The following is a 12,168-nucleotide window of genomic DNA, read 5'->3' on the forward strand; positions in this document are numbered from 1 at the left end:
AGAAATTAAAAAGAGGAATTTTTCTTCAAATGTTTGGCGTGTTCTGTTCTGTTCCTGAAAGATTTACTAATATTCTGGAGATTTTTTTCAAGTTCTTCGGCCTTTTCTTTCAGGAAATTTTGTTTCTTATTTGCTGCTAAAAATGGCGTCTGATTCTGTCAATGACTTTGATGGAACTAAATAAAAACGTGATAAATTAATGTCTGATATTTACAGGCTCCCGCTAGACGGCGTACTCGAGCGTTGCGATCGCGAATTAATTTGATGTGTGATACGGTTCTGCATTTACTTATCTTCATGTTAATTAATATTCTAACTTATAGCTTTAACACACCATTTTTCATAGAAGTGATCAGATAGCGCTGACGTCATAGATCACATGTGTGGGTATCTATGGTCTTCTTCTTGAAGTGCAAGTATTCAATTCAGAAGTTAATCTATTCCGTCAGACAAATCATTCTTTCGTTCTGGTGAGATGTTACTTCTCCCTACCAACCTACTGGATGAACAACGAGATTCGGGTCGCAAGAATACTTCGATTATAATCTGGCAGATTTTGACAGGTTTAAGTTTGTAATTTTGCATGGCGTTGCAATTGATTATATTTTTCTAAATGAAAGCTAAAAAATAAAGTAGACATTTTTTTAATAAATTTTCCTCCTAATTTCCATGCTATGCGAAAATAAAATACACAAAAGATGATTGCAGCCTAATTATATTGATAGCTATGCATTTAATGTCAAAATTTTACTATTAAAATCAAAAAGAAATAGCTACTTATCGATGCTAAACCGATTTTTAAAACAGTCAGCATTTCTGAGAAAACTATGGGATAAATTGAATATCGAAATTTTCTTTTGACAACATTTATTTTTCTGTGTGGCTGGGTGGCGCAGTTGGTTTGCCGTCGGCCTTCTGAGCCAAAGTCTGCGGGTTCGATCCCCGGCCCAGACACCGGATTTTCGGGATGGAGAAAATCCTAAGCGGCCATGTCGTATGATTATGCGGCATGTGAAAGATCCCTGGAGTGCCCTATTGGCTCTTGGCATTTCCGGCAAAATTAAATTCCTAGTGCACTTTAACATCCAAATAGAGTCTCGGTGCTGCCATCTAGTGTGGCAGAAACTAGACGTCCAAATTACCGTGACCAACGGTATCTCACCCATTGTGGTGGTCCTGAAAGAGTGGATACCACCTCTGGAGAACGCACTAGGTCTGCTCATCGGCAAGACTGATTGTGCAGCTCATTGGAAATAAAAAAAAAATTTAAAAAAAACATTTATTTTTCTCATGTCAACATTTAGTCAAGAAAATCGCTATTTCTTTTGGGTGATGTGTTATTCCCTTCCACCAACCTACTGCATGAGCAACAAGGTTCAAATCTCAGCAAGAATACTTCAGTATTTTACAAACTGGTAGGTTTTGATTGATTTTGGCTCATTTATTTTGCATAGCGTTACTTTTTTTGGTAGCCTTTTTTCTATTTATATTCAAATCAAATGTGCAGAAGATTATTGTGACCTCGTTGCACTAATAACTATACACTGGATGTCAAAATTTTACTAACAAAATCAAAAAGAAATAGCTACTTATCGATGCTAAACCAATTTTAAAACAACCAGAACTTCTGAGAAAACTAAGGGATAAATCCAATATCGAATTTTTCTTTTGACAACATTTCTTCTTCTCATGTCAACATATAGTCAAGAAAATCATTATTTCAAAGTTCTGACTCACAGACGTAAACAGTTATCTATCCAAATCCTCGATTTTCGATAAACGGGAAGTGCTTTTCCTTAATAGAAAAATTATACAATGTTCGAAAGGAAGAAATATAAAAACCCGAAAGCCACAGATCAAGAAAACTTATCGAAAATACACTTATTTTTACGTTAAGGGTTTTCCCTTGACTTTTCTTTTATTCATTTTGAAAAGCATTATTTCGAGTTAAATGTTTTCACTTATAAATTTTAAACTCTTCCACCGAAAGCTCAAATATCATGCAAATGTCAGGATATAAAGAATCAATTTGATTTTAAATATGCTTGTGTAACGCTATGATGTTTAGAAAACTAATATATATACATAAAATAAAGAATATGGAAGGAAATTAGAATAAATGTTTTAAAGAATTATGTAAAATAAGTTTCAATGTCTTTTGGTAGGTTATAAAATAACATTTGCTGCAAATTTATATTGAATTATTACTCCCATTGTCTAAATTTTAGGGGACTTTTGACGTCACAGCACCACCTTTTCCAAAAGTTCTTCGTGTTCTAGTTACAGTAGAGCCCTCTATTAGCTTTAAAGGGAAACGTTTATTTGATGCATTAAAACCGAAGAATTTCAATCAGCAATCATCAAGCTATTAATGTTTCTGCTTTAACTCCTGTTCATACCACCCTGTCCTTTTCATTTCATTTTGTTATATGACATATTTTATCATAAACAGCGAAAAGAAAAATCCATTATGATAATTAATCCGAAAGGAATTTGGGCAGTAACTATATGAAATAGCACTTACTCATATTTACTCATTTATCAGTTCTAGCATATATTATGAATATGTCTGCAAAATTAACATGATAAGAACAAGAGAAAGAGAGAGAATTAAAATTCATTAAACGAAACTTACTCTAAATGTGATTAAAATGTATTTTTTTCTTCTTTAACACTCTATATCTTTTAAAAATCTTCCTAGAGTATTATCTATTTTAAAAAAACGAATTACAAAACATTTACTGATTGTTTTACTTTCCTACTTTCAATTGAACACATAAAACTATGCTTTTAACCAGCAGTTAAGACTCTCAACAATACACTCAATTGTTACCCAGCTATAGTAGTTGACAGTGTAACAACAAGGGGGCGCTGTATGCGTTAACGCAAAAAGTGTTTCCTGAAAAAAAATTATGTCGCTTTTTCCTATCGCATTTGAATTAGAGAGAAAAATAATGATTCTCTTTAAGAAAAATTTAATTTCATTTTTTGAAGAATTTTTAAAATTATCTTGGTGTAATTCTCGTTATATTATCCCGAAATTCAAAAATTGTTTCATTGAGACTTTTTAAAAAAAAAAAAAACAGCTATCGAAAAAGTTGAATGAAATGAAATAAAAAAGCTATTGAAATGAAATAATTGAGAAAATAATGCTTTTTAACTTTAAACTTTATTGTTAAGCAAATAAATTCATATCAAGAGTTGGAATCAGCAATAATAAAATTATTCCAAATACTTCTAATGAATTTTTTTTTAAAATATTCAACCAATAGTTTTGATTCTTTACAATTGAAGATTAATATAGGTTTTGAATTAGTGAAGCAAAAACAACGAGATTCTTGATTAATTTTAGGTTTGAGGTTGCTATTTCGTGCTTAAATTGCAAACATCAAACTAACTACAAATATCATATATTTGAATTAAATTCTGAATAAAAATAGAAGCATTCGAACAGCGTTTTAACGATAAAAATAAGAGATATTTGAACAGCTGGAGTAAGATAATGCCTTATATTTCATTTAATATGCTTTGTAATACATTCTGCTACCATATTCTTTTTTTAACTTTTTCTTGCTTTATATATGTATTTCGTAACTGGATAACTCACACTCGCTGCATAACTCATTATAATTTCAATGGAATAATTTAAGTTGGATAATTTGTTTAACTAGCTTCAAATAAATTGCATTTTTCGAGACAAATCTTACATTTCGGAAATCGAAAATAATAATTTAAAATCATTGAATGTTTAAAATCCTTATATATCATCGGATTTTATCATATTTTAAGATTTATCATATTTTAAGATTATAACTATGTGTTCAAAATTAGCAATTTAGTTTCAGAAATACTTTGCACTTATATAGTAAAACTTAAAAACGCAAAACTAACTATTAAAATATATAGTATTTTTATTAAAGTGTTTTTAGCATTTTATTTTTAGTTCATTATAGTAATATCAAACAAGTATTTTCTTAATTGTAATGAAAATTATGTTAATGAAAAAAGATTATCTTCTCAAATTACGCACAATTTTTAGTTATACTAACAATTCTACACTTGATTAAAAAGCTATAAATATTAGTTAACCTCAAGTTTTTTAGCCCGGAATTTGAAAAAGTCGCAAATATTTTATAATAATTTCTCCTTGGCAGAGCGTAGTTCATTTTTAAATAGTAAATAATTGCATCCAATAAAAATACCATTACCAAATAAAATAAATACCGTTTCCTACGCGAAACATTATATATGATGTTTCGCAAAATTTCGCAAGCAAGTCGTTCTTAAAAACATTTAAAAAGATTTACTTTAGAAAAACTCTGCAGTTAACTTCAAAATTTCGTCAAACTTTTTACTGCTATTTCTGCCATCAAATAAAATGAACAACGACTAAAAACATAGATTTACATCACAAATCATAAAATAAGTGGAGTAACTATAAATTTTCAAATATTTATGATTTAATATTTCATAAGAAATTTTAGTAAATTTTCTTTCATCTAAGCACATCTTTATCGCAGGCCCACTTGATTTTCATTGTTTTACTTCAGTTGTTTTGGCGTAAATTCAACTAATATGAAGTTTTAAAATGCTTTTCTTAAGAAATGACATATCTATTTGGAGAAAAAATTGCCTTTTCGAGAAAGATGAAATAAATAATTTTATGAATTAGACAGAATATTGTCTATTTCTGTATTTTTCCTCTTATTTTCTTACATGAAAAATCTTGTAAACTTATTTATTTCAGCATAATCCCTGGAAACCAATAAAGCGAATTCTCTTTGACACGAATCGATATTTTTTGCGCTGGAATGTTTCCAAGAACATTTTATAACAACATTCATAAAATACAAAACAGGTGAGAAAGTATTCTTCTCTTTGTCCGTTAAGTAAACATCTCAGTCATACTTTTTGCAATATATTAAAATGAACTTTTCTAGAGTCATGGCGTTCGAGAGCAATGTGAAAAAATTTTTCAATATATCTTCGATGTATCTGAAGAAAAATAATCAATATTTTATGCTATGTTTCTAGCGAGTTTTCTTTCATCTAAGCACACCTTTAATGCAGGCACAAGATTTTTACTATTTTAGGTTAGTCTTTTTATCGTGAATTCAACTAGCATGAAGTTTTAAAATGCTTTACTTAAAAAATTATCTATCTATTTGGGGAAAAAGTTGTTTTTTCGAGAAAGACAAAAGTATATAATTTTATGAATTAGACAGATTATTGTCGATTTCTGTATTTTTCCTCTTATTTTTTACATCAAAAATCTCGTAAACTTATTTATTTCAACATAATCCCTGGAAACCAATAAAAGGAATTCTCTTTGACAAGAATCGATACTTTTTATAAGAAAAAAAAATACCGATTCGCTGGAATGTCTCCAGGAACATTTAATAACAACATTCATAAAATACAAAACAGGTGAGAAAGTATGCTTCTCTTTGTCCGTTAAGTAAACATCTCAGTCATGCTTTTTGCAATATATTAAAATGAACTTTTCTAGAGTCATGAGTCGTTCGAGAGCGCAGAAGAAAAATTCCAAGAACTCCACGTGCTGCTGAAAGAAAAAGAATAAGGCACGATCCCGGAAAATTCTAGCATTCCTTGAAAGGGCATCAGGAACAAAGGGCTTTGTACAGGAAATCATTATTTTCAGGAAATATTTCTCTTGCGATGGGGTTGACAAGAGAGGAAACAGGCGGGAAATTGCTTTTTCTCTTTCTGTACCTGAAGAAGTGCCTTGTTTTCGAAATAAAGGTGTAGAAATGTCGACAGTGTTATAATTAGACGAAACTCCTTTTCTATATCGAGAACTGCATCAACTTTTGCCTGTCAAATGTATTTCTCCCCAAATAAAGTTACTTTTCTAACTTGTATTAGTATATTTGACGAAAGTGGTTTTACGCTTAATTACATTTATAGCAACGGTTTCTGGTATTAATATAAAAACATTATTGTTTATTGGATTAAATTCCTAGATAAAATCGTTACTATAAAAGAGCAGTTAATGCAATTTATAATTATAAGGATTTATTCTTTACCCATGAAAAATTAATTACATCTTTAGTTGATTCTAGAACTGAACTGACGCATGACACGATTTATGTAAAAAGCAATGTTGGAAACCTCTTTAATATTTTAAACATCACAAATTTAAAGGAATAATTCTAGAAAGAAAGTTAACTAAAATTAAAAATGCGTAAGTAAATGAGTTATTTATTATATTTTAAAATAAATCTTCTGAGCTACACTAAATAAGTTTTTACGAAATGGTTTCATTATTATCGAGCAGCAATCGCTCAGTGGTTAAGATACTGAAATACCATAGCAAAGAAAAACATAGTAACTATACAGATAAATGGTTGTTTTTCCCACGGTTCCTTGTAGTCCACCCAGCTTCAGATTGATAGGTACTTAGTAAGTAAAGACGGCCGGTGCGCAGCTTATATTATTACTAGCACCATGCCGTTGGTTACGAAACTGTTGAACCAACATTCTTATGGTCCATTGATTAACAACTGGCTGTTGCGGAAGAGTTTTACTTTTTCATGCTCATTCCCCAATACACAATAATCAAAGGTCTGATTACTTAATTTTTTAGAACTTATTACCTTTATAAAATCACCCGGGGTTGACCTATCATCCCTTCAAGAACATAGTTAATAACTCTTTGGTGCTCCTTTTCGCAAAATATTCCCGACAGTCAGCCGTTCGATCCTTCTGTCTCTCACAAAAGGCACCCGGAAATCTACAAGAATCTCTCTTCTTCCTCTTGACCAAATTACTAAATCAAGTCAGACAGTGAAATCTCTCATTTATTTGTGTTCCATCTCACACCGAAATAAAAGAAAATGAACAGGCAGACCAGCTTGCGAAACAAGCTCTAAACCAAAATTTCATTTTACTTCTTTCATCAACATAAAGCCTTAGCCAAGCCTTCCTTAACGAATAACTTAATAAAGAACTCTGTATATGGAAGGGTTGTAAATACTTTCTTTACTTTCCTCACCTTGATAGATCTCACGATCACAATCCGTTACTCAGCTCCCTGAATCTCGATGTACTAATTGCCAGGCTCCGAACTATATCTATTCCGACAAATGCGATTTTACAGAAGTGCAAATCGATACAAAACTGAAACTGTCCGTACTGCGGAGGTATCGACAAGAACGATCACTTCCTCATGGAATATCCCTCCTTCCAGGCTGCTCGTAAAGAAATATACCAGTCCTTATCGCTTCAAAATCCAGCATATACCGATATCGTGGACTTGTCTTTCAATTCTCGGACCAAACTCTAATCCTTCTAAAAAAATTTCCAATGAACGAACCTCTTCTGACTTTTTACTGCAACCTCCTGCTGTCCGGCAGTGAACTGATTGTTAAGACACGGTTCCCAGCAGATCACCAAAGTCAAGCATCACTAACTGCGGTCAGTGTGCTGGTGGGTGACCACTTGGATTAGTCTGCGTAGGGACCGAGGGCGTGTGGTATTGGTTCTCGTTAAACTGTTCCGCCGTAAAGTGCTCGACTTCGCGTGCAGGTCGTCGGGCTACCGAAGCGGGGGTGACAACAATTCTGCAGAGGATCAAAATTGTGATGGTATGACTTCGGATCATCCTCAGGGATGTTTCCCAGACCGTCACCAATAGCCCATTGTGCAGCTCTAGTGCGACGTAAATTAACTGCAACAGCAACCTCCTGCTATCTATCAATTCTCAACCCTAGGCAACATTAATGGTAATGCAGAGCTATAAGCTTATGCAAAGAGCTTGTTGCACTCTTCTAGAATCTACAATAAGAATAATTTCATCATTCACTGAAACATTTTGACAGCTTTCGTTTCAATTTGACATCGGATTCTTTACAAATTCCTCTTTGGTAGTCCTTCTGTATCGCAAAAAATGGGAGATATACCTTTTTCATGGCGCCTTGACTTAGAATTTAGTAGAATTCGAACATTGTATACAAATGGTTCTGTTTTGCCTTATGAACCACCAAGCACTGTTATCAAGGTGTCGAAATTTCATTTGGGAACTGTGACAGATACGGAATGGCTATTGCGGTTTCAACATACTAAAATATATGACCGATCATTTTATGGTCAGCAAGAAAACGCTGTTCTGTTGCTGGAAAGAGACAACAGTGATGAAGCAGTCGAAATCGAAGGCACTGTTTCCCTGTATGACATAACCACTCACAAACTGTTAAGCAAAACGGAGTTTAACAATATTCTAGCAGATGGTGATTCTACTTTTCCTATATCGCTGAATTTAACAATGTGTGAATTTTCTTACGTAATTTTCGAAAACTCGAAACTGTGTGTCCAAGGCAATGTCTCCATTTCACATTCTGACGATGTTGTGGTTAACACTGGGGGTGAATTCAATTCATCGGAGATACATATCATACAAAATAATCCGTTAACACAATTGTCTTATGATTTTTTGTCTCTGTTGGAAGAAGGTGCGTTTTCAGATGTCACAATCAAATGTGATTCTTCAGAAATTCCTGCGCACAAAAACATCATGTCGGCGAGGTCCCCTATCTTTGCGGCCATGTTCAAATCCAGTATGGCAGAAGGCGAGGGTAATGAACTGCTGCTAACAGACGTGAAGTTACCCGTTTTGCAAAAAACTCTGAAATTCTTGTACAGCAGTCAGGTGACAGATTTAGATTACGAAATGGCTTGTGATCTCTTGTTTGTGGGTGATAAGTATGGAATTTTTGGATTAGTTAGAATTTGTGTAGAGTATTTGAAGTCTAACTTGACAACTGACAACGCTCTGGCAATATTGGCAGCTGCAGATTTGTACGATAGTGGTTTGAAAGACTATGTTATGAATTATATTGCTTGCAATTTTAGTTACTTTGAAGACACTAACGAATTGAAAGCATTGAAAGAGAAAAATCAAACCTTAATAATTGAAGTCTTAGAGTATACTTTAAAACATCGTTTTAGTAAAAAATTGAATGATAAAAGCACATCTGAGAATAACGTAGTAAAGGAGTAGTACTTAAGTGTTTCTTGGATTACTCATATAATTTAATATTTTTATTCGTGCGAAAATATAGAAATGAAATCTAAATGTTGAATCCGGCTCTTTGCAAAGAGCCGACGACATTTTACAACAAGTCAGGGTAATTGAAAAAGTCTCCAGTATTTTTTTTATCAGCTTCACAGTTTATCAGCTTATTGCAATAAGCTCACTTGCAACTGGTCTAATCAGAGAACAAGTATCATACGTTTCGAGAAATAAACATAATATGCATTCAGAAGTAAGTTATAATATTAAAGTTCTTGAAGTTGCTCTTTTAAAAAACATAATTTCGGTAGTATTCTTGAAACTAATTGCATTTATCTAAAATTATTTAATTCAATAAAAAAATTAGTTTACCAATACAGAATTTCAGGTAAAAAACTTAATTAAATCGATAGTTTTTGTTATTTATTTTAAAGTATCTTTAATTAAAAAAGTATAATGGCTTAATCATTAACTAATCGAATTTTTACGTTAAAATCTGAAAATCTAATAAATAAAAATATAAAACATTTGTGTGAATTTTAAGAAACCACGATTTAAAAAAAAATATTTTTTAAAAAATCAAATTAAGTATCCTGTTGAAGTATGATTTCTTTTTCATTAATTAACAATAAATTTTGATTTCATTTACTAATTTCTATGTTCACCGCACTTGTAGAAGACAAGGTTCAGTACAGTAAGTTTAAGCAAATTCAAGTTAAATAAGTAATATTCACACATTTTCAACTTAGACTGAAAGAATATGGGATAATTATAATGAGCTTAAAATATGGCTGATTAGAAAATACTAGAGATTTTTCCAACTAGCCAAAATGTCGAAGATGTTTTCTAGGAGCGAAATTTTCTAATTTGTTTTCGGCATTTTCGACATTTACTAATACAATTCTATGTAAATATATTTTCTATAATCCACTTGTTATAAGCTAAGTTAAAACTTTTATTTTGATTGATTTAAGGAAATTAATTACAAATACTTGTTATAAAAATAAATATTTATTATGTTTCGAAAGAGAACTCGGTGGGTATCTCGAAGATGTTTTCAAAGAGCCAAATTGTCTAATTTGCTTAGGACACATATTAATGCAATTATATGTAAATATATTTTCTATAATGCACTTGTTAAAATCTAAGTTAGAACTTTTATTTTAATTGTTTTAAGGAAATTAATAACAAACACTTGCTATAGAAATAAATATTATGTTTCAAAAGAGCTGTAGTTGTAGTTCATTTACGTCGCACTAGAGCTGCCCAATAGGCTATTGGCGACGGCCTGGGAAACATCTCTGAGGATGATCCGAAGACATGGCGTCACAATTTTGATCCTCTGCAGAGGGAATGGCACCCCCGCTTCGGTAGCCCGACGACCTGCACGCGAAGTCGAGCACTTTACGGTAGAAAATTTTAACGAGGACCAATACCGCACACCCTCGGTCCCTATGCAGACTAATCCAAGTGGGTCACTCACCCGCACACTGACCGCAGCCAGTGATGCTTGACTTCGGTGATCTGCTGGGAACCGTGTCTTAGCGATCAGTCCACTGTGGGACATGTTTCGAAAGAGAACTCGGGTATCTCGAAGATGTTTTCAGAGAGCCAAATTTTTCAATCTGCTTAGGATACATATTAATGCAATTCTATGTAAATATATTTTCTATAATGCACTTGTTAAAAGCTAAGTTAAAACTTTTATTTTAATTGATTTGAGGAAATTACAAATACTTGCTATAAAAAGAAATATGTTTCAAAAGGGAACTCTGTGAGTATCTCTGTCTCTTACTGTGGCGCGAACAATGGCTCTAAATCGATTTCAAACTTGCAATTAAAAAAAACATGTCGAGGCTTGCCAGTGGATGGCTACGAGTAATGTATTGCTGAAAAGATCCTTCTGTAATGTTTTTTTTTTTAATTTTTTTTATCGCAGGGCACTGCCCTGGAGTTGCCAAGACTTGGCGAATATTCTGCCACAGATTACTATACAGAAATCTTCTGTATACTCACCACTAACTTATCTTGTAAACTGTTGAGCAAATCAAGACTGTACAATTTATTCTTTTAAAGCAATTGATATGATAATTGATAGGAAATTGCTAAATAGTGATCATGCTTAAAAATTTGCAAACTATAGTTTTCTGATGCAATACTTAGCAGCTCTAACTTTTAGTTAAATATACTATATTATAAAGCATTACCGTAACATAAAGGTAAGTATGCTGTGATACAATTTTAAGCTTTTGTGCTAACTATAGATGCTAACCAGTTTTAATATTTTGCTATCTTATTAAAATGCTTCATAAATACTATAATATGACATATAGCTGATATACTAAGTGACCGAGATTATGAAAGTAATTCTAATATTTGTCAAAAACAGCATTAAAAAATTTGGATTTTAAACAATTTTTTTTTTTTGAGATTGAGAAATAAATGGATTTGTAAATAATGTAAAAATTAATTTATGAAAAAAATAACTTTTCACCAAGTAATTTTAATTATAAGTACCGATTAGTTATTAGATTAGCAACAATTTGAGCATTTTATGTAACATTCAAGCAATTTCAGTGATTCTATTTTATTTTTAAAGTGACCAGCATCATTTGAAATGATTTCTTTATTAAAATTTATCTTGATTAAGCAAAACATTAGTAGTTACTATTTCATATTTAAAACAAAAATAATAATATGCATGCAGTCAATTTTAGAACTGCNGTTTTCGACATTTTCGACATTTATTAATACAATTCTATGTAAATATATATTCTATAATCCACTTGTTAAAAGCTAAGTTGAAACTTTTATTTTAATTGATTTAAGGAAATCAATTACAAATACTTGTTATAAAAATATATATTTATTATGTTTCGAAAGAGAACTCGGTGGGTATCTCGAAGATGTTTTCAAAGAGCCAAATTTTCTAATTTGCTTAGGACACATAGTAATGCAATTCTATGTAAATATATATTCTATAATCCACTTGTTAAAAGCTAAGTTAAAACTTTTATTTTAATTAATTTAAAGAAATCACTTACAAATACTAGTTATGAAAATAAATATTATGTTTCGAAAGAGAACTCGGTGGGTATCTCAAAGATGTTTTCAAAGAGCCGACACGTATTAATGCA

General features: G+C 31.7%; 1 protein-coding gene and 1 long non-coding RNA gene across 2 annotated transcripts in view; both read left to right on the forward strand.

The window, feature by feature from the left end:
* The window catches only part of LOC107437379 (uncharacterized), a 23,066-nt gene extending 17,190 nt beyond the window's left edge, over nucleotides 1-5,876 (forward strand). The window contains exons 2-3 of the long non-coding RNA XR_001583234.3: nucleotides 4,748-4,858; nucleotides 5,510-5,876. This is a non-coding gene — a long non-coding RNA (uncharacterized lncRNA). The remainder of the gene's footprint in view (nucleotides 1-4,747; nucleotides 4,859-5,509) is intronic.
* Nucleotides 5,877-7,686: 1,810 nt separating this feature from the next.
* On the forward strand, nucleotides 7,687-10,259 carry LOC139425172 (speckle-type POZ protein homolog). Its single transcript, XM_071178925.1, has one exon. The coding sequence runs from the start codon at nucleotides 7,910-7,912 to the stop codon at nucleotides 9,017-9,019; it is 1,110 nt and encodes a 369-aa protein (XP_071035026.1). The 5' UTR covers nucleotides 7,687-7,909; the 3' UTR covers nucleotides 9,020-10,259.
* Nucleotides 10,260-12,168: the final 1,909 nt, after the last annotated feature.

This window comes from Parasteatoda tepidariorum, chromosome 3 (assembly GCF_043381705.1).
Source record: "Parasteatoda tepidariorum isolate YZ-2023 chromosome 3, CAS_Ptep_4.0, whole genome shotgun sequence".
NCBI lineage: Eukaryota > Metazoa > Arthropoda > Arachnida > Araneae > Theridiidae > Parasteatoda > Parasteatoda tepidariorum.

Coding starts and splice junctions, on each gene's coding strand:
- LOC139425172 (XM_071178925.1), top strand. CDS start 7,910: ATGGGAGATATACCTTTTTCATGGCGCCTTGACTTAGAATTTAGTAGA.